The sequence below is a fragment of the Alligator sinensis genome, unplaced genomic scaffold (genome assembly GCF_000455745.1).
Source record: "Alligator sinensis unplaced genomic scaffold, ASM45574v1 scaffold77_1, whole genome shotgun sequence".
In the NCBI taxonomy this organism is placed as follows: Eukaryota; Metazoa; Chordata; order Crocodylia; family Alligatoridae; genus Alligator; species Alligator sinensis.
This window is the reverse complement of record NW_005843102.1, coordinates 65,715-84,718: the sequence shown is the minus strand read 5'-3', so window position 1 is coordinate 84,718 and position 19,004 is coordinate 65,715. Positions and strand designations below refer to the sequence as shown.

General features: G+C 48.3%; 1 protein-coding gene across 1 annotated transcript; it reads left to right on the top strand.

Annotated features, from left to right (window-relative positions):
• Positions 1 to 6: 6 nt before the first annotated feature.
• Positions 7 to 14,843, top strand: LOC102378748 (protein SCO1 homolog, mitochondrial; the record flags this gene model as incomplete). Its single annotated transcript, XM_006037354.3, has 6 exons — positions 7 to 189; positions 1,130 to 1,220; positions 1,958 to 2,155; positions 7,728 to 7,820; positions 7,993 to 8,108; positions 14,550 to 14,843. Coding segments are annotated over 6 exons (813 nt in total), but the record flags the coding sequence as incomplete, so codon positions are not given.
• Between the last annotated feature and the right edge of the window lie 4,161 nt (positions 14,844 to 19,004).

The window sequence follows — 19,004 nt, the reverse complement described above, 5'->3', positions numbered from 1 at the left end:
CCTCTCCCTTCCCCTCCCCGCGGGCCTGGGGCTGGACCGGGCTGCGGCCGCCTGACTTCGCCGTCTTCTTCCTCGCAGGCTCTCGCTGCCGGGCTGCGCTGGGACTCCCTCGGCCCCCCGCGGCTGACGCGCCGCCTGGCCACGCTGCCGCCCGGAGACGGGCCCAGGACGCGCCCGTCCAAGCCGGGGGTGAGAGCATAAGAGTCGCCTTTGCCCGGGGCAGGGCGCGGGCCCGCGTGGCGCAGCTGCAGGAGGAGGAGCAGGTGCTGCGAGCGAGGGGTTGGTTTCTCTGCTGCTGCTCCTCTGCCCGGCTGCCGCTGCCTTTCAGGGCTAGGGAGCTCTGCTTCAGAGGCTGAGCCCCTGGCTCCCGAGCCCAACTGCTGCTGGTGCTCTTTCCTCCAAAAATGTATCTAGTCCTTTTCCGAATCTGGCTAAACTGTGTCAGCTCCCACAACGTCTGGTGGCAACAAGTCGCACACTTGAATGAGACTCTGGGGAAACAGACCTTCTTTTTGTTAGTTTTAAACTGCCCGCCTGCCTGCTGGCATCATTTTGTGACCCTGCGTTCTTGTCCTGAGAGAGAGTAAATAGTAAATCCCTGTTTGCTTTTTCTTCACCATTTAGTAGTTTGTAAAACCTCGTCTCTTCGGTCTCCTCATATGAAGCCCCTCCATAGCACTCATCATCCTTGTTGCCCTTCTCTGCACCTTCTCTAGTTTTTCTATGTAGTTTTTGAGGCGTAGAGGCCAGAACTGGGCACGGTATTCAAGGTGTGGATGCACCGTGGATTCACAAAGAGGCATAATGATACTTTCAGTTTTGTTCACAATGCCATTCTTAATCCCTAATATTTTGCTTGCCGTGCACTGGGTGGGAGGACTTGGGCTGAGCCCAGGCCCCCTTGCCAGGTGTGGCAGCTCCAGGGGCCCCAGCAGCTCATGCTGGCAGCCTGCACAGTGGGGCTTTTTCAGTCCTGCAGGCTGGGGGTTTACACACAGCCATGCCTAGCTGCAGGCATGGATGGAAGCGGGGAAACCAGCACAGGCTCTTAACCAGCGCATTCAGCGTCTTGCTGGGCTCCAGCACGGGAAGGAGACACTCAGTTCATACAGAGTCTCTCTCCCAGTAGCCAGTTTCCTGGACGTCCCTGGCAGTCACGTTTGCAGTCGGAGGTGCTCTGCTGGCAGGCATGAAGTACTTGAAGAAAGAAAAAGAAGAATGTAAGTTTAATGTCATCATCCTGACATCTCTGATCCTGCTTAGAGCCTTCATGAAGTCAGGACTGCATGTATGGCGTGTGACAGCTTACTACCCCAACAGCTTCCTGTACAAATAGATCTGGAAACAGGATGCAAATTGATTTATTTTTCTCGTCACTCCAATTTTAGTTTTTGTACTTGTTTATTTTGCTCGGTATTTTTAGTCTTTGCCCGTGGTTCTTTAACTAATAGCCTTTTTCTCGCTCTCAATTCATATTTTTATAAATTCATACTTCTCTACACCAGCTCCAGATAATACTCATGTAATGGATAGCTGTGACATCTGCCTTGCTAACTTATGTGTCCTGGAGAATGAGGCAATATAGCCTCCTGGCACTGTTCCTGGAGTGCTTGACCTTGCTTATTGCCATTCCACGCTGCTCTAGGATAGCTAAAAGGCACTCACTAAAAAGAAATGATTTCTTCTGTCCTAATCCAATTTTGGTACATGCCTCAGTGCCATCTTTGCAATTAAAACTTTTGGAGCCTTATGGGATATTTTGTTTAGAAAATATCACAAACTAAAGGTTCTCTGTTTATCGGTTTGACTTTTCTTGTCTGGGAGCTTTTTGAAATTCTAGGTGTCGGTAAGCTTTGGTTCTGTCAGGTTGCCTTATCAGTCTTTGAGGATTTCTCAATGTTTTCTGTTCTCTCATGTATGGTGTATTAGGCAGTAAACTTCCATTATTTCCTTTCAGTGCTGGAGAAGGAGCGAAAGCGATCACTGGGGAAGCCTTTGCTGGGAGGCCCTTTCTCTCTCGTCAATCATGAAGGGCAGCCAAGGACCAACAGTGACTACCTGGGCCAGTGGGTGTTAATCTACTTTGGCTTCACACACTGTCCCGATATCTGTCCAGAGGAACTGGAGAAAATGATTCTAGTGGTGGATGAAATTGGTAAATCCAGTCTGAACTTTAATTGGAGGGAGGGAGGGAAGAGCATCCTATTTCAGGAAGAGTTCATGTTACTTATTCAGTAAGAGCTGTGTTGTTCAGAATGGGGAACATGTTTGTCTGTTTGTTTGTTTATAAGCTACTTTTCTCAGTCTTTCTTAGACTCTATCTTAGGTCATACTGGTCTCCTGCTTTGATCTTGGGAGAGGCTTATTCTAATCTAAAACATTCAAATGCGGCCTACTTAGAGTGAGGATTGGTTCTCATCAGTCTCCTGTACTTGGTATTGGCCTTTGAATATGCTGTGGTACTGCTAGAAGGCAGACACCCTGTCAGTGCAGCCTAATTGTGACCACTAAGGCAGCTTCTTCATTAAGAGGAGAATGGCTTTGTTGTTGAAAATGTGCTTCCCTTTAGACCTGGGCAGTGTTTGTGTTGAAGAGGTCTCTCTGCTTTTTTCATTCAGTTACAAAGCACTTAAATTATTTTGCATTTGGTCAATTATTGTAGAAGCAGGGATTAGTGTAATGTACTCCAAAATCTTATAGGGCAAGAATTGAGTAGCGATATAGCTTGTGTTGACTATATTCATGTGTATATGATGATTTAACAATGCACTATCCATTCTGACAACTGTTACCCTCACTAGTGATCAGAGGTGGCAGCTCTATCAGGTGGCAAACTGTCATAGTTAGTTAGTTGAGGGATCCCTTTGATGTCTCTTTCACAGGAATATTGCTGAAAGTGTCTCTTGGATCCTGCTTTGGATGGTTTACTGCAGCTGGGTTCAGTCAGTAGCTGTGTAGTAGCATAAGACAATCGCGAAGAAATCTAGGCTATCCAACTGTGAGGTCTGTGACTCTAGGACTCCTGTTGTTGTGGGGCAAGGTGTGCTGTGACCCCTTATCCTTACGGTAACAGTAAATTCCCACTGTCACTTTGCATATCCCTGTTAAAAGTTTACTGACAGTGCCCATTTCTGGAGGAGCTTCTGCAAAGGTCTAAAGTGTAACTGGTCTATAGCAAAGTCGTTTGGTTCTCGGGAAAAGGTGGTTTCTGGTATCCTGAATACACAGATCCCCAGTGGGACTGACAGAGTTTAGTATTAGTCTGATTTCATAGACATTAGGGCTGGAAGGGACCTTGCAAGATCATCGGGTCCAGCCCCCTGCCCAAGGGGCAGGAAATCAGCTGGGGTCAAATGATCCCAGCAAGATAAGCTCAATGATCCATTTAGGTCCCTTCTGACCCTAGGATCTCTGAATCTACATTAAAGAGTACAGGTCTGACTATGGAGCCCTGGGGCACGCCACTGGTTGCTGTGCGCCATGTTGATTCGGTTCCATCGACTGTCACTCCCTGGGTCCTACCATGGAGCCAGTTCCCCAGCCATCGGACCATAAGGTCGTCAAGGCTGCAGTTCCCCAATTTTACCATGAGGACATCATGGGACACCAAGTCAAAGCCTTTTTTGAAGTCCAAATATGATATCAACCTCTTTTCCTTTGTTTAGGTGATATGTCACCTGGTCATAGAAGGAAATGAGATTGGTCAGGCAAGACCTACTCATTTTTTTCCAATATCTTTCCAGGGATTGAGGTCAAGCTGATTGGCCCGTAGTTTCCCGGATCTTGCTTCCTCTCTTGAAGATAAGCATCACATTGGCCCTTTTCCAATCTTCAGGTACCTTGCCTGAGTGCCACTAGTTCTCATATCCTCGCCATTGGCCGTGCTATGATGTCAGCCGTTTCCTTTAGCACTGTTGGGTGCATTCCATCCAGGCCAGCTGATTTGTGGATGTCCAGCCTCTCAAGGTGTTCTCTCAAAGGATCCACGCCAATGATGGGCATATGTTCACCTTTACCCTGGTAATCCTGCATCTTGTCAGGCAGGGTGATTCCCTTGGTTTGGTGGAAGACCGACACAAAGTAATTAAGGAGATTGGCTTTTCCCTGGGTGTCGGTTGTCAGCTGCCCCATTTGGTTTAGCAAGAGTCCAGTGTTGCCCTTGTTTTTTCCCCAGACTTCCCACGTATCTGAAGAAAGACTTTTTATTGTCCTTGATTCCTGTAGCCAGTTTGAGTTTGGTTTCAGCCTGACTTTCCTAGTTTGCTCCTTAGAGGTGTGGGCCAGTGCTGAATACTCCTCCTTGGTGGTGTTTCCTGACCTGCATTCTTTATAAGCTTCTCTTTTTAGGTCCATGAGTTCCCTACTGAGGCAAGGGGGTTGCCAAGCCCTTTTGCTACCTTTCCTATGGGCTGGAATGGACTTCTCTTGTGCTTCAAGGATCGCGTCCTTAAGGAGCGACCACTCATCGTGGACTCCCCTCCCTGTCAGATCAGGGCCTCAACAACTAGCCTTCTGAGCTTGTGAAAGTCACCTTTCCTAAAGTCAAGGATTTCTGCATTGCTGACTGATTTGCCAACTTCAAGATGGATAGAGAAAATGATCAACTCATGGCTACTGTCTCCCAGCTTCCCTTCGATCCTCAGGCCACTGACTAGATCATCCCCTTTGGCCAGTACCAGATCCAGCAGTGCCTTGTCTCTTGTTGGCCTGTAGACTTCTTGAGACAAGCAGAGCTCAGCAATGTAAGTGAGGAAGCTTTGCCGCCAATCAGATTTGGCTGAGTGCTCTTCCCATGAGATGTCAGGGTAGTTAAAGTTGCCTGTGACAACCATGCATTGAGAGCGTGCAGCCTCTGCCAGTTCCCTAGTGAATTCATGGTCAAGCTTTTCCTCCTGGTTAGGAGGTCTGTAATAGACACCTACTGTTATATCCCCTTCACCACATTCTCCCCGTATTCTAACTCAGAGGGTCTCGAGTCGTCGTCCTCCTTGGGTACCAATCTCCACTTGTCGGGAAGTGTACTGCTCCTTCAACATGATCCCTCCTGTACAAAGTATAGCCATCTATACCTGTGATCCAGTCATAGGTAGAGTCCTGTCAGGTTTCCACTGTCCCTCTGAGATCATATTCATTTCTGTTTAGCAGAAGGGCCAGTTTCACCTGTTTGTTCCCCAGGCTCCTGGCATTTGTGTGCAAGTAAGCCTGCCATTGGAAGCCCAAGGCTTCCCTGCACTCCTAAAAGAGTCCTGTCGCTGTGCTGGGGTAGGAGTGATTTGCCTTGTGCAGCCTGACCTGCTGATTTTGTGGTTGACGCTTGTGGGACTTGCACTGGTGGTTGTCCACCTATCCCCTGGTGAACTTAGTTTAAAGCCCGGTCAGGCAGGTCAGCCATTCTGGCTGAAAAGAGCTTCTTCCCCATTGGAGCGAAGTGGAGGCTGTCCCTTCCCAACAAACTGCTGCCTCTCTCTCTCTCAAGTGCAGATGGGTTAAAGAAGCCAAGTGTTTGCAATGGCATGAGGGCCTCAGTCTTCTGTTAACTTCTTCATTTTGTCTCTCCCTCTTATGCCTGTGACCCATAACTGGATGTACTGAGGAGAAGACCACCTGTGCCCCCAACACTCTGAGCCCTATAGTCGCTCATAACCCTGCTGGGATCGCTCCAAGCTGTGTCATTTGTGCCCACATGGGTAAGGAACATGAGGTAGTGGTCAGAGGGCCAGATAAGTTTCAGGATCCTCACCTACGTCTCAGATATGGGTCCCTGGGAGGCAGCAGACCTCACAGGCTAAGGGGTCAGGGTGGCAGAATGCTCCCTCTGTCCCCCTCAAGAGGGAGTCTCCCACGACAACCACTCTGCGTTTCTTCTTATGGGTGGTTGCTAGGTGCTTTTCTTCCTCAGGTGCTGGAGCTGGCGGCTCTGTTGGCTCTTAGTGCTGCGAGGAGTTCGTACCTGTTGTGCAGATCGAGCGAGGTGGTGACCCTGATGCAGCATGCCTTGGGGCTGGAGACAACCTTCGTCCAAGTGACCCCTGGTTGGACTTCATGGAAGCTCCTCTTGTCCACCCTTGTCCTGCCAGCCATTTTTGCTCTTCCCTCGTCATTCTTCAGGCAAAGAGCCTGGCAGTAGGCATTGATCTCTTCATCATCCCTGATGGTGTGCAGCCTCTGCACCACAGTTGAGCTCCCCTATCCAGTACTCCAGAGACTTCAGTGCAGAGCAAACCTTGCAAGGGGAGGTGTCATTGCTCCTGATCCCAGGTGCCTGCAGTTGTACCAGACATCCCCCACAGCTGAGAGTCAGAGGGCTCGTCTGAGTGGAGGCTAGAACCATGGGTTCTGTCTGGGTGGAGGGCTCAGTAGTACCGGGGTGGGGACGACACGCACACACGCAGTCAGGGAGGGGATCTTTGGGATGCAGTGTGTCCTGACGGTGGTATAGGTAGTAGTCTGGGCTGCTGCTGTGACAACCTTCTCTTCAGGCTTGCCGCCTAGGGCTTCGTGCCCCTCCTCTGCGAACTCCCACGCTAACTCACGCACCAGGCCCAGAGCGTGCCTGTTTGCATCCTCTGGTTGTGCAGCTCCCGTTGCATGGTTCCCTGGGGGCCTGGGCTAAGTAGGAGCCCGCGGGATGTGACCCTCCTTGGCTCCTTTCAACTACCTCCTGTGGTTGTCTAGCACCCACCCACCGTGGGCCCCACCTACCCCCCAGCTGTGCTGGGGTTCAGGGTTAGGGTCTGCTGAGTGTCCGCTGGGGTCTTGGGCTCACAGGAGTGCAACGGGCTTCCACCTGTGCATCTCGCTCCAGAGCCGAACCCAGACTGCCAGTGAATCTGCAAACAGAGCCAGTGGGAGAATTTTTCTTCTAGGCCACTTTTGCTATTTCCTGGATATGTTAAAAGCTGAGGTGTAAATCCTGTTTGCAATTTCCGATCTAGGTTGGGACTCTAAGCAGTAGGTCCTTGATGAGGGCAAGTTAGCAACTCCTTGTTGGCAGAATGAGTGCTGTCTAGCAAGGAAGAAAAAAGTAACTGACTGGAGCACGTGAGTTGAGAGAGAGGGCAAAGCTGATAAGTCAGTTTTCTGCCTTGCTGCATTGATGACAAGATGACTGCTAATACAGCATTTGGATTGGTGGCTCCTGTGAAATAATGTCACAGGAGCTTGTGGCCTTCCCAGTTCATGACCTGACATGTTTAATAGTTGTAAATAAGCCCTCCAAAGTCAGGAGTGAGCTATTAGTGCAGGAGCAGATTGTAGACCTGACCCCTGCTTGTGTCACTGCTGTTGCAGGAAGGTCATCCTCTCGCTCTCTGTTTGCTCACTCTGTTTCGCTTGCTCACTGACTCTTTCTCTCACTTGCTCTCTGGCTTGCTCGATCTGCTTTGCTCGCTTGCTCGATCTGCTTTGCTCGCTCTCTGTTTGGCTCACTCACTCTGGCTTGCTCGCTCACTCGCTCTCTGCTTTGTCCGCTCGCGTGCGCTGTTTTGCCCGCTCGCTTGCGCGCACTGTCTTAGTTATCCCTGAAATTCTCAAGCCTTAGTAAATAGGGGTTAGGTCTTCATTTCAGGAGGAGTGTGTAAAGTTACCCTCAAGGTGTACAGGGTTTAAAGAACTGCATTTTTGCAGTTCTTTAAACCCTGTAATGATAATGGCTCCTAGTTTGTGGGAGCTGAACTGTGGCTTTGGGCTTGCCAAAAATAACAATTATTCATTTTTTCTGGTAACAGACAAGATCCCATCTTTGCCAGACTTGACCCCATTGTTCATTACTATTGACCCAGAGAGGGACAACCAAGAAGCCATTGCCAGATATGTTAAAGGTACCGTTTGACTTTCTATTACTAATTGTCTTCCGCTGTACAGCTCTTACGTATTCAGTGATATCTGTTGCAGTTGAAAAGGAGGTAGGGTTGTATCTCATTGGTTCTAGGAGGGAAGGGCTTTGCATGGCTTTTCATCTTAGAATAGTTAATCATTCCTTTTCTCCTTCAGAATTTTCTCCCAAGCTTATTGGATTGACTGGCACCAAAGAGGAGATTGAGCAGGTGTCCAAAGCCTACCGTGTGTATTACAGCCCAGGGCCCAAAGATGAAGACAGTGATTACATAGTGAGTAAAAACACAGTCTTCATCTGACCGCCTGTCATTATAGGTGTTGAAGTAAAAATGAAAAACTGAAAGTTGATTCTGAAGTCATGCATAACAAAGATATATGTTTGGCTGTTACTAGATACTTTTGTATTTGGTCAGGGTCAAGGTACCATTTTACAATGCCCAGAACAAACATGGAGAAATGTGGATATGCTTACGAATTTCAGTGTTGTTGTTCGTTTTATTTTTATCTGGTTTTATTGACGTGGAGGTAGGGTGAGAGAATGGCAGAAGTGTGGGAAATGAAAGTAGGATGTGAAGGAAATTAGAGAAAGCTGCATCTTGTCACCTGCCTAGCCATGACCAAAAGGTAGGATATGTAGGTAGGAAAAGGAGAGGTTTGAAGTATGGATGTTAAGTTGGTCTGCAGATTCCATAAGAGTCTTGATCCCAGTGTAAATGGCAGTATGGAAGAAAAAGCAAATTTTTTTTAAAGGGAGAAAAAGCATTTGTTGCACAATAGAGCCTGGCACCTTTGTTGAGAACCCCTCACTGCACCATTACTTACAGCACAGTGTTGTTGCTGAAAACTCACCATTTTGCTAAAACTGATGGTACCAGAGTGCTGTCAGTGCTCTGCACTTAATGAGCATTGCTTTTTTTCAGAGTAAGCTTAACAAGTGAATGCTCTGGATAAGTGCAAAGCATTTTTCCCAGTCCCAAAGATATGTGCTTCAATGGAGTACTGTGTGCTTACCTCATACAGGTTAAGAAATGTGAAAAACTTTGACCAGGCATACTGAGTTGAGCCCCTATGAGTCTGTTGGATGGGGCGGGATATACATATAAATAAATACCATATTTATCGAAATTGAAGACAGCTGCTGCTTGCCCTTCTATGCCAGTCAGTGTCTGTCCGTTACCTCTGGGTCACCCAGCCAGGTTGCAGGGGGAAAGGGAGGGGGGCAGGCACATACCCTTCCCCCTGCAGCCTATCTCTTTCCCCATGCCTACTTCTGTTCCTACCTGCATTATGTTCCCCCACACCCTTTTTACTTCTCCCCCTCCCCACCAATTTTCTGCTGCAGCTCTGTTCTAGATCAGAGCATCTGGCAGCAGCGACAGCCCTGCGCAGCTACAGCCCAGCCTGGCCAGAGAGAAGTTGTGGCAGCTCTCAGCTGGGTTGGGTTAGGGCTGGAGGTACCAGGGTAGAGCAGAAGGTAAGCAAGGGAGGGGCAGGTAGTGGGAGGAACCTAGGGGGTGGGAGGGGAGGCAGATACAGAGAAGGGACATGCTGTAGGTTTTCCCCTTCTTGAGCTACCCCCTCCCCAGCTGTGTACCCTGTCATCTGTTACATGCACCATTGTGGCCGGGAGCAGGCAGCAGCTCAGCTCCAGCTTCAGCCTGGAGCCCAGGGCCATAGCCAGGGCTGAGCTGCCACTTGTCCCAGGCTGGCACTTGAATCCTCTCCCACTCTCCCTTGCTGACGGGTGGGTGGGAAAGACCTTGGATTTGAATAAATGTGCCCCTCCTCCATGAGGGATTTCCATTGTGAGTCAGTGGTGCTTGACTTGTAAAAGAATTAGGTGGTTTTACAAATTCCACCTTTCCTAAAAAATTTTCTCTCTCTTAAAAAAGAAAGAATATGAAAGTCTAATATTTTCATAGTTGGTAGGGTCGGAAGGGACCTGAACCCCTGCCATGGACAGGAAAGAATGCTGGGGTCAAACGACCCCGGATAGGTGATTGTCTAGCCTCCTTTTGAAGACCCCCAGGGTAGGAGCGAGCACCACTTCCCTTGGAAGTTGGTTCCAGATCCTAGCCGCCCTGACGGTAAAGTAGTGCCTCCTGATATCTAGCCTGAATCTACTCTCAGTCAACTTATGGCCGTTATTCCTTGTTACTCCCGGTAGTGCTTAGGGGAACAGGGACTCTCCCATTGCCTGCTGGTCCCCCTTGGCCAGTTTGTAGACGGCCATCAGATCCCCTCTCAGCCTTCTCTTGTGGAGGCTGAACAGGTTCAGGTCCCGTAGCCTCCACTTATAGGGACTGCCTTGCTGCCCCCTGATCATGCAAGAGGCCCTCCTGGACCCTCTCGATGCTGCCCACATCCCTCCTGAAGTGCGGTGCCCAGAGCTGGATGCAGTACTCCAACTGTGGCCCGACCAGTGTCATGTAGAGGGGGAGGATCACCTCCTTGGACCTACTCGTGATGCATATGTGGATGCATGATGAGGTGCGGTTAGCCTTCCTGACCCCACGTCGGCGGCTCATGTTCATTTTGGAATCCATAATGACACCAAGATCCTTTTCTGCCGCAGTGCTATGTAGAAGGGAGTTCCCCAGCCTGTAGGTATGCTGCTGGTTCTTCCTCCCCAGGTGCAGTATCTTGCACTTGTCAGTGTTGAATCCCATCCTGTTCTCATCCGCCCACCTCTGCAGCCTGTCCCTCTCCTCCAGTGTGCGCATTTCTCCGCACATCTTAGTGTCATCTGCAAATTTGAACAAGGTGCTTTTCACCTCGTCCAAGTCATTGATTAAGGTGTTGACCGGGACCGAGGGGGACCCCACTGCCCAAATCCCTCCAGGTCGAAAAAGACCCAACCACCACCACCACTGTCTGGGTGCGGCCCTCCAGCCAATTTGCAACCCATCTGACTGTGTAGGCATCAACACCACAGTCACCTATTTTCTTAATGAGAATGGGGCGAGAGACAGTGTCAAAGGTCTTCCTAAAGTCCAGAAAGACTAGGTCTCCCACGACCCTTGCATCCAAGGATTTTGTGACCTGGTCGTAGAAGGCCACTAGGTTGGTCTGACATGACTTGCCTCGAATTAACCCATGTTGGTTGCCCCTAAGCATGATCTCCCTTGCTGGTCCCTCGCAGATGTGCTCCTGGATAATTTTCTCAAAGAGCTTCCCCAGGACCAAGGTAAGACTAACGGGCCTGTAGTTTCCTAGGTCCTCCTTCCTCCCTTTTCTGAAAATGGGTACCATATTGGCCCTTTTCCAGTCCTCTGGCACCTCGCCAGAGCACCATGAGCGCTCGTAAAGCTGTGCCAGAGGTCCTGCAATGACCTCTGCTAATTTCCTCAGCACTCTGGGGTGGAGATAGTCAGGACCTGCTGACTTGAACACGTCTAGACCCACCAGAAGTTCCCTGACTAGGTCCTCACTGACCTTGGGCCTGGCTGTGCCTCCCCTGGGTCCGTCGGGGATCCCAATGTGGGGGATGCCCTGGTCCCTGCTCAAAAAGATGGAGGCAAAGAAATTGTTAAAGAGGTTAGCTTTGTCGTCTGGTGTGACCACCAGATTTCCTAGTGTATCCTGCAGAGGCCCTATGTTACCCGGTACCTTCTTTTTACCCCCTATGTGTTTAAAAAGACTTTTTATCCTTGATCTGGGTCGTTAGTCCCGGTTCCATCTCCGCCTTAGCCTTCCTAACAGCCCCCCCTGCAATCTTGGGCAATGGAGGTATAATCCTCCTTGGTGATGGCCCCTCCCTTCCATTGGGTGTACGCCTCCTTTTTAGCTTTGAGATGTTCCTGGATGCTTTTGATGAGCCATGGGGGCTTTTGAACACTCCTGCCCTCTTTCATTCGCTTAGGGATTGTCACCCTTTGGGCTTGGAGGATCGTCTCCGTAAGGAACAACCACTCTTCCTGGACTCCTAACTCCCCTCCCCTCACAATGACCTCTGCTAATTCCCTCAGCACTCTGGGGTGGAGATCGTCAGGACCTACTGATTTGAACACGTCCAGTCCCACCAGAAGTTCCCTGACTAGGTCCTCACTGACCTTGGGCCTGGCTGTGCCTCCCCTGGGTCCGTCGGGGATCCCAATGTGGGGGATGCCCTGGTCCCTGCTCAAAAAGATGGAGGCAAAGAAATTGTTAAAGAGGTTAGCTTTGTCGTCTGGTGTGACCACCAGATTTCCTAGTGTATCCTGCAGAGGCCCTATGTTACCCGGTACCTTCTTTTTACCCCCTATGTGTTTAAAAAGACTTTTTATCCTTGATCTGGGTCGTTAGTCCCGGTTCCATCTCCGCCTTAGCCTTCCTAACAGCCCCCCCTGCAATCTTGGGCAATGGAGGTATAATCCTCCTTGGTGATGGCCCCTCCCTTCCATTGGGTGTACGCCTCCTTTTTAGCTTTGAGATGTTCCTGGATGCTTTTGATGAGCCATGGGGGCTTTTGAACACTCCTGCCCTCTTTCATTCGCTTAGGGATTGTCACCCTTTGGGCTTGGAGGATCGTCTCCGTAAGGAACAACCACTCTTCCTGGACTCCTAACTCCCCTCCCCTCCGGGACCTCAGTGCCTCCCCGACTAGTCTCCTTACCTCATTGAAATCTGCCCTCCTGAAGTCTAGGGCTGTTGCCTTGCTGCTGGCCTTTGACACCCTGCGCTGGATGGTGAATTCCAGTAGGCGATGGTCGCTATCACCCAGGTGGTCGAGACCCCACAGTCCACTCACCGGGTCATCGCCTGTGGCCAGGACCAGGCCCAACAAGGCATTTCCTCTGGTGGGACTGTGCACCTCCTGGGTTAGATGGAGATCCTGTAACTCGGCTAGAAACCTATGTGAGTGGTCAGACCTGGCTGACTGATCTTCCCAGCTGATGTCCGGATAGTTTAGGTCACCCATGGTGACCACATCCCTTGACTTAACTGCCTCCACAAGCTAACCTGAGAATTCCCGGTCCAGCTCTTCCCTGTGGTTGGGTGGCCCATAGTAGACACCCACCGTTAAGTCCCTTTCCCCCCCGACCCCCTTGTATTCTGACCCAGAGCACTTCAGTCTGCCCTTCCTCTGACCTAGTGCTGTTTGTTGAGGATGTGTATTGCTCTTTGACATAGAGCGCCACACCCCTACCTTTCCTCCCTGTTCTATCCCTCCTGTATAGCCTATAGCCCTTGATGTTCACCGCCCAGTCATGCGTTGAATCCCATCAAGTTTCAGTGAGCCCCACTATGTCCGGGTTAGTGTTAGCTAGCAGGAGGGCAAGTTCCTCCTGCTTGTTCCCTATGCTACGAGCATTAGTGTAGAAGCATTTAAGGCCTCCTGAAGGTGCATGCACCGCCCCCCTAATTCCAGTACTATCTGAGCCCCTGTCTCTTACCTGGGTATTTCTTGTGCTCATTGCCTGTCTTGGCTGAGCTGTTCTTGTGGGTGGATCTTTGTTCGGTGTTCCATGGGTCCCTCCATCCTCAACTTCCCCTTCCCCCAATGAGCCTAGTTTAAAGCCCGCCGGAGGAGATTGGCCAACCTGAAAGAGAACACGCTTACCTTTGGAGAGAGGTGGAGCCCACCCCACCCAAACATGTCTCTTGTCCTGAAGTATGGGTCGTGGTCCAAAAAGCCGAAGCCCGCCTCGAGACACCGTTTCCGAAGTTGCAGGTTTTTGTTTAATACAGAACTATTTTACAGTGTTCTTAACTCAGTTTTAGCTTCTCATACTGCAGATGCTTATGCAGAAGATTAACTAATGAATAGTCTCTTTGAAATGAAGGCAATTATTCATATGAACAGATAAGTGTTATGTATTTTCAGGATTGGGGTTTTGATTTTCAGTACGTTATTTTTGTTAATTACAATTTTAACAAATTCAGTTAGAGGAGAACCTACCAGAAATAGTTAATTAATAATACATTTACTCTTAAGTTGCAGTTACACAAACTTCAAATAATTCTTTTTAAGCCATTAATTCAGGTTGAGGCTTTGTAAAGCTTGTCCGATTGTTGTTTAAACTTATTTCAAGCTCTCCACTGTGGTTAAATCACTGGAAGCTTCTTTGAACATTAACAGAATTTAGCCACCAAAGGGGACCATGGAGCATGGCGCACACGTCTTTTCCTGCACACTGAAAGAAAGGTTAGCTGTGGAGCAAAGGCAATCACAGTATTTTTATTTTTTGTACCTTTTGTTGTCTGCTTCAAGAGTGAATTTGGCTTAATGAAGTGTTCTCACCACAGTGTCCCCTTTCATCGTATGAATGTCTAGATCTATGCCTATCTCTTGGCAAGGGGGGAGGCCTCAGAAATAGGCTAGCAGGAGCTGTAGGAGCCCTGCTTTCTCTTAACCCAGAATGCAGAAGCTACTGTGGGGTGGAAGAAAGGAAAATTCAAGGGAAAGCAGCTGAAGCAGCTGTTTTCCTCCCTTGCTGCACTTTACGTTCTACTTTCTCAAAGATTTGAATAGGTGATGACACCTGCCACTCATGAAGGCTCTCCTACATCCATTATCTCTTTGCATTACTTGTTTACAGTTAATTTTGCTTATTTTGTTGCATTTGAGAGTTGAGTAGTTTGCTTGGGCCATTTGTAGTTGAACTATCCTCTATTTTAAGTTCTCTAACAAAGAGACATTTGGAAGGAGAAGTTAATTGGACACTATTCTTAGTGACCTTTTGGGAGATGTTCAGTACTTGTTTCACAATTTGTTCTGTACCCTCTGACAGGTGGACCACACAATTATAATGTACCTCGTTGGACCAGATGGTGATTTTGTGGACTATTATGGTCAGGACAAGAAGAATTCTGAGATTGCGGCTTCTATTGCTGGACATATGAGACAACGTAAATTCAGCTGAAATGCAAGATGTTCAAAGAATGTTTGCAAACCCAAACTATAATGAGGATTGCTACAAGTCTGGCATATCTTTGCTTTCAACTCCACTGACCCAGTGCACTTTATCCTTGTGTCATGAGTCATCTCTCCCAAATAAAAGAGGTACATATCGTACTTAATTTTACAAAATGTATTGTATTACCAGAAATATGTATAGAATATTAACGAATTGATATCTCTTAGAGCAACGTGTGCTGCAAAATGAGGTTTGTGGCTTCTTTGAAATGCTGTTTAGAGCAAAAAATTTACCCTTTTTGGGGGGACCTCATGTCGCTTGAGAGGTTTTTGCCAGAAATAAATGGGGTGTGCATAAGGTAGGGAAGGCTATTTCCCTTATGTAAGCCAGATAGCTGTGGTGTCCCCTTCAATTTTCTGCAGGAGAGGGGAGGTTACTGAAAACAGTATTCTCTTTAACTCACGGGACCAGCCTAAACATAGGGGCACAACTTCACTTAGATGAAATGCTCTCTTCTTTCTTTAAAAACAAAACAAAAAAATCATTCTTGCTCGTAAAATTCATCCCAAACTTGATTCATTTAATTGTTCTGATCTAAATTGCATTCAACACCTTTCTAGGCTAGCCTGTGAAACACTGAATAACAAACTGGGGAAGTAAGGTATTGTGCCGACGCCTGCATGCATAAGGCAGTTGATCAGGTAAAATGTGTGCAGTAATCTGATTGTAAAATAAAGGAATAATTTTGATTCCTCTGGACCAAAAAGGGTTCTGACAGATGTGAGGAAAAAATACACCCTCACACGTTACCAGAACCAGCAGCAAGTTATTTGGACCCAACTCTGTAGCATCTATATAGATGGCACACTTCAGCAGGGCTTTTTGGTGCTTTTATCTAAAGCTGATTCAATCAGCTAGTAGACAAAAGTGCCAAAAAAGCCCCACTAAAGTGCCCAATCTATATAGACATTGGGAAAGCCAGGTGCAGCTAATGCGCTGCCTCTTCTGGGCTTGGTGCAAGGGCATGCTGAGCTTCAAGTAAAGTGCCATTTTTTCCCCTACACCTGCAAGCAGCCTAAGTGACTTTTGAAATCTCAGAACCATCCTCAAAGAGATGAAAAGTTTTTGTATATATCCAGTATAGTACTTGCAGGCTGGAGATAGTCCCTTTTCACGGTAGCTTAAAAGTTGTTTGGTTGGGTAAAATCAATATTAAATTAGCACGTGGACAGCCTGTAGTCCAGGAATATATGCAGCATTACAGAGAGTAGTCAGAGGCCATGCCATTTCATGGTCACAGCAGATAGTCCTCCTGCACAGTTTGTGCCTTTGAAAACACGGTAACTAGGGGTGCACCGATAGAGATTTTGGGGGCTGATACCAATAGCTGATTTTTAAGGAGGCCTATCAGCCAACACCGATCTGATTTCTGATGCTGCTGCGTGCAGCTGGTAAGTCTGTTGTGGTGAAAAGGGAGTGGGGAGGGAAGGGGCATGGCTGGGGCAGGTGCAGGATGGAGCTGCAGCTTGTCTGGGAGGTGCAGGGAGAGGGCAGTGGCTCCTGGGTAGGCTGTAGCTGCGAGCTGGGGTCAGGGGCTGCAGCGCCTACCCCAGCCCTGCTCCCTGCTTCACTGCAGGGGGCATTAATCTGCCCCCCACATGCCCCTTCCCTCCCCCTCCCCTTTCATCACAACAAACTTACCAGCTGCACGTAGCCCTCCATGCTGCTGGCATGCTGGGCACATGCACGGGCATTTATTGGCCAAATTATTGGCCACATCAGGCCAATTTCCAATATAGTCAATTTTCTTTATATTGGTGCCAATCCGATATCAGTCTGATGTATTGCTGCACCTCTAACAGTAAGCAAGGAAAACAATTTTAAAGAGCCTAAGAACTGCTTGGCAAACACTGCCAAGGTCTGTGTATAATCTGGGCAGTTATGGAACCCAGCTTCAGTCCTTAGCAGCAGAAGATTTTGCTTAGTGACAATTCTGAATTATGTGCCCTTGTGCATTTTTAATTCAGAACTGTTGAGGTATGGAGATCAGTATTTCAGGGGAAAGTATTTTGCATTGCTTGCCACATTGTCATCTATAGCAATAAGAACCAGCTGGGTCAGACCAAAAGTCCATCTATCCCAGTAGCCTGCCTTTGAAAATGGCAAGGCACGGATGCGTTTGAGTAGTGGGGGCAACAAGGTAGACCCAGCCCCCCTCCCCAAGTGTCACTCCAATCCCTTTCCCCTCCCATATCCATTGCCTCGCCTGTTCTCCTTCCTGGTCTATCTACCCGTTTTTTCTTCTTGCTGGATCTGTCACATGTTACACAAAGCGGCTGTGCCTGCCACTTATGGCATGTACACTGCAGCTTGGTCACTTTACTTTAGAGAATCAGTATAAGAAACATGGCGTGTGTAATCATCTATCCTGTCGTTATCTCCCAGTTACCAATAGCCATAGGTTTAGGGATGTCCTGAGCCTGAGGTAACATTCCTGACTGCTGTATTTAATACCCCTTCGTAGATTTATCCTCCTTAAATGTGTCAGATCCCTTTTTAAACCCTGAGTAGATTATTGGCTTCAACAAAATGTTGTATGTGTGGAGAATTAGTCTGCCTTGACGTTGAGATTACAATCAAGATTTTTCATAGAAGTAAGGTGCTGTTAAAAGTTACCTTTAAGCCATTCTATATCTGTGGACTGTTAGGCAGTGTTACAATTAGAGCAGCTGCAGGTTGAGGCTTAATGCTGTCTCTGCCCTTCACAACTTTGATTTGTCACTAGAGGGGGCAGGGAGAGGGCAGTGGCTCCTGGGTAGGCTGTAGCTGCGAGCTGGGGTCAGGGGCTGCAGCGCCTACCCCAGCCCTGCTCCCTGCTTCACTGCAGGGGGCATTAATCTGCCCCCCACATGCCCCTTCCCTCCCCCTCCCCTTTCATCACAACAAACTTACCAGCTGCACGTAGCCCTCCATGCTGCTGGCATGCTGGGCACATGCACGGGCATTTATTGGCCAAATTATTGGCCACATCAGGCCAATTTCCAATATAGTCAATTTTCTTTATATTGGTGCCAATCCGATATCAGTCTGATGTATTGCTGCACCTCTAACAGTAAGCAAGGAAAACAATTTTAAAGAGCCTAAGAACTGCTTGGCAAACACTGCCAAGGTCTGTGTATAATCTGGGCAGTTATGGAACCCAGCTTCAGTCCTTAGCAGCAGAAGATTTTGCTTAGTGACAATTCTGAATTATGTGCCCTTGTGCATTTTTAATTCAGAACTGTTGAGGTATGGAGATCAGTATTTCAGGGGAAAGTATTTTGCATTGCTTGCCACATTGTCATCTATAGCAATAAGAACCAGCTGGGTCAGACCAAAAGTCCATCTATCCCAGTAGCCTGCCTTTGAAAATGGCAAGGCACGGATGCGTTTGAGTAGTGGGGGCAACAAGGTAGACCCAGCCCCCCTCCCCAAGTGTCACTCCAATCCCTTTCCCCTCCCATATCCATTGCCTCGCCTGTTCTCCTTCCTGGTCTATCTACCCGTTTTTTCTTCTTGCTGGATCTGTCACATGTTACACAAAGCGGCTGTGCCTGCCACTTATGGCATGTACACTGCAGCTTGGTCACTTTACTTTAGAGAATCAGTATAAGAAACATGGCGTGTGTAATCATCTATCCTGTCGTTATCTCCCAGTTACCAATAGCCATAGGTTTAGGGATGTCCTGAGCCTGAGGTAACATTCCTGACTGCTGTATTTAATACCCCTTCGTAGATTTATCCTCCTTAAATGTGTCAGATCCCTTTTTAAACCCTGAGTAGATTATTGGCTTCAACAAAATGTTGTATGTGTGGAGAATTAGTCTGCCTTGACGTTGAGATTACAATCAAGATTTTTCATAGAAGTAAGGTGCTGTTAAAAGTTACCTTTAAGCCATTCTATATCTGTGGACTGTTAGGCAGTGTTACAATTAGAGCAGCTGCAGGTTGAGGCTTAATGCTGTCTCTGCCCTTCACAACTTTGATTTGTCACTAGAGGGCCTGGTGAGCAGGGGCATGGCCAGGAGCTAGAACTCTATCCCTCATTTTGCGGTTAAGCACTGCAAGAGTATGGAGTGTGGGAAGCATGTGTCCCTAGGTTCCATGCTTCTGCCACCTCGTAGCTCTGTTCTTAGTGTGGAATTACCAGGGATTAACAGCGGTGACAGCATGGACCCAGGGGCATGTGCCTCCCTGTGCTCCATGCTCTTGTCACATTTGGCAGCAGGCAGCCCTTCCTACCGCTCCATCCCCACTGGAATGTGCGATGCTGGGCAGAAAACCATAGCT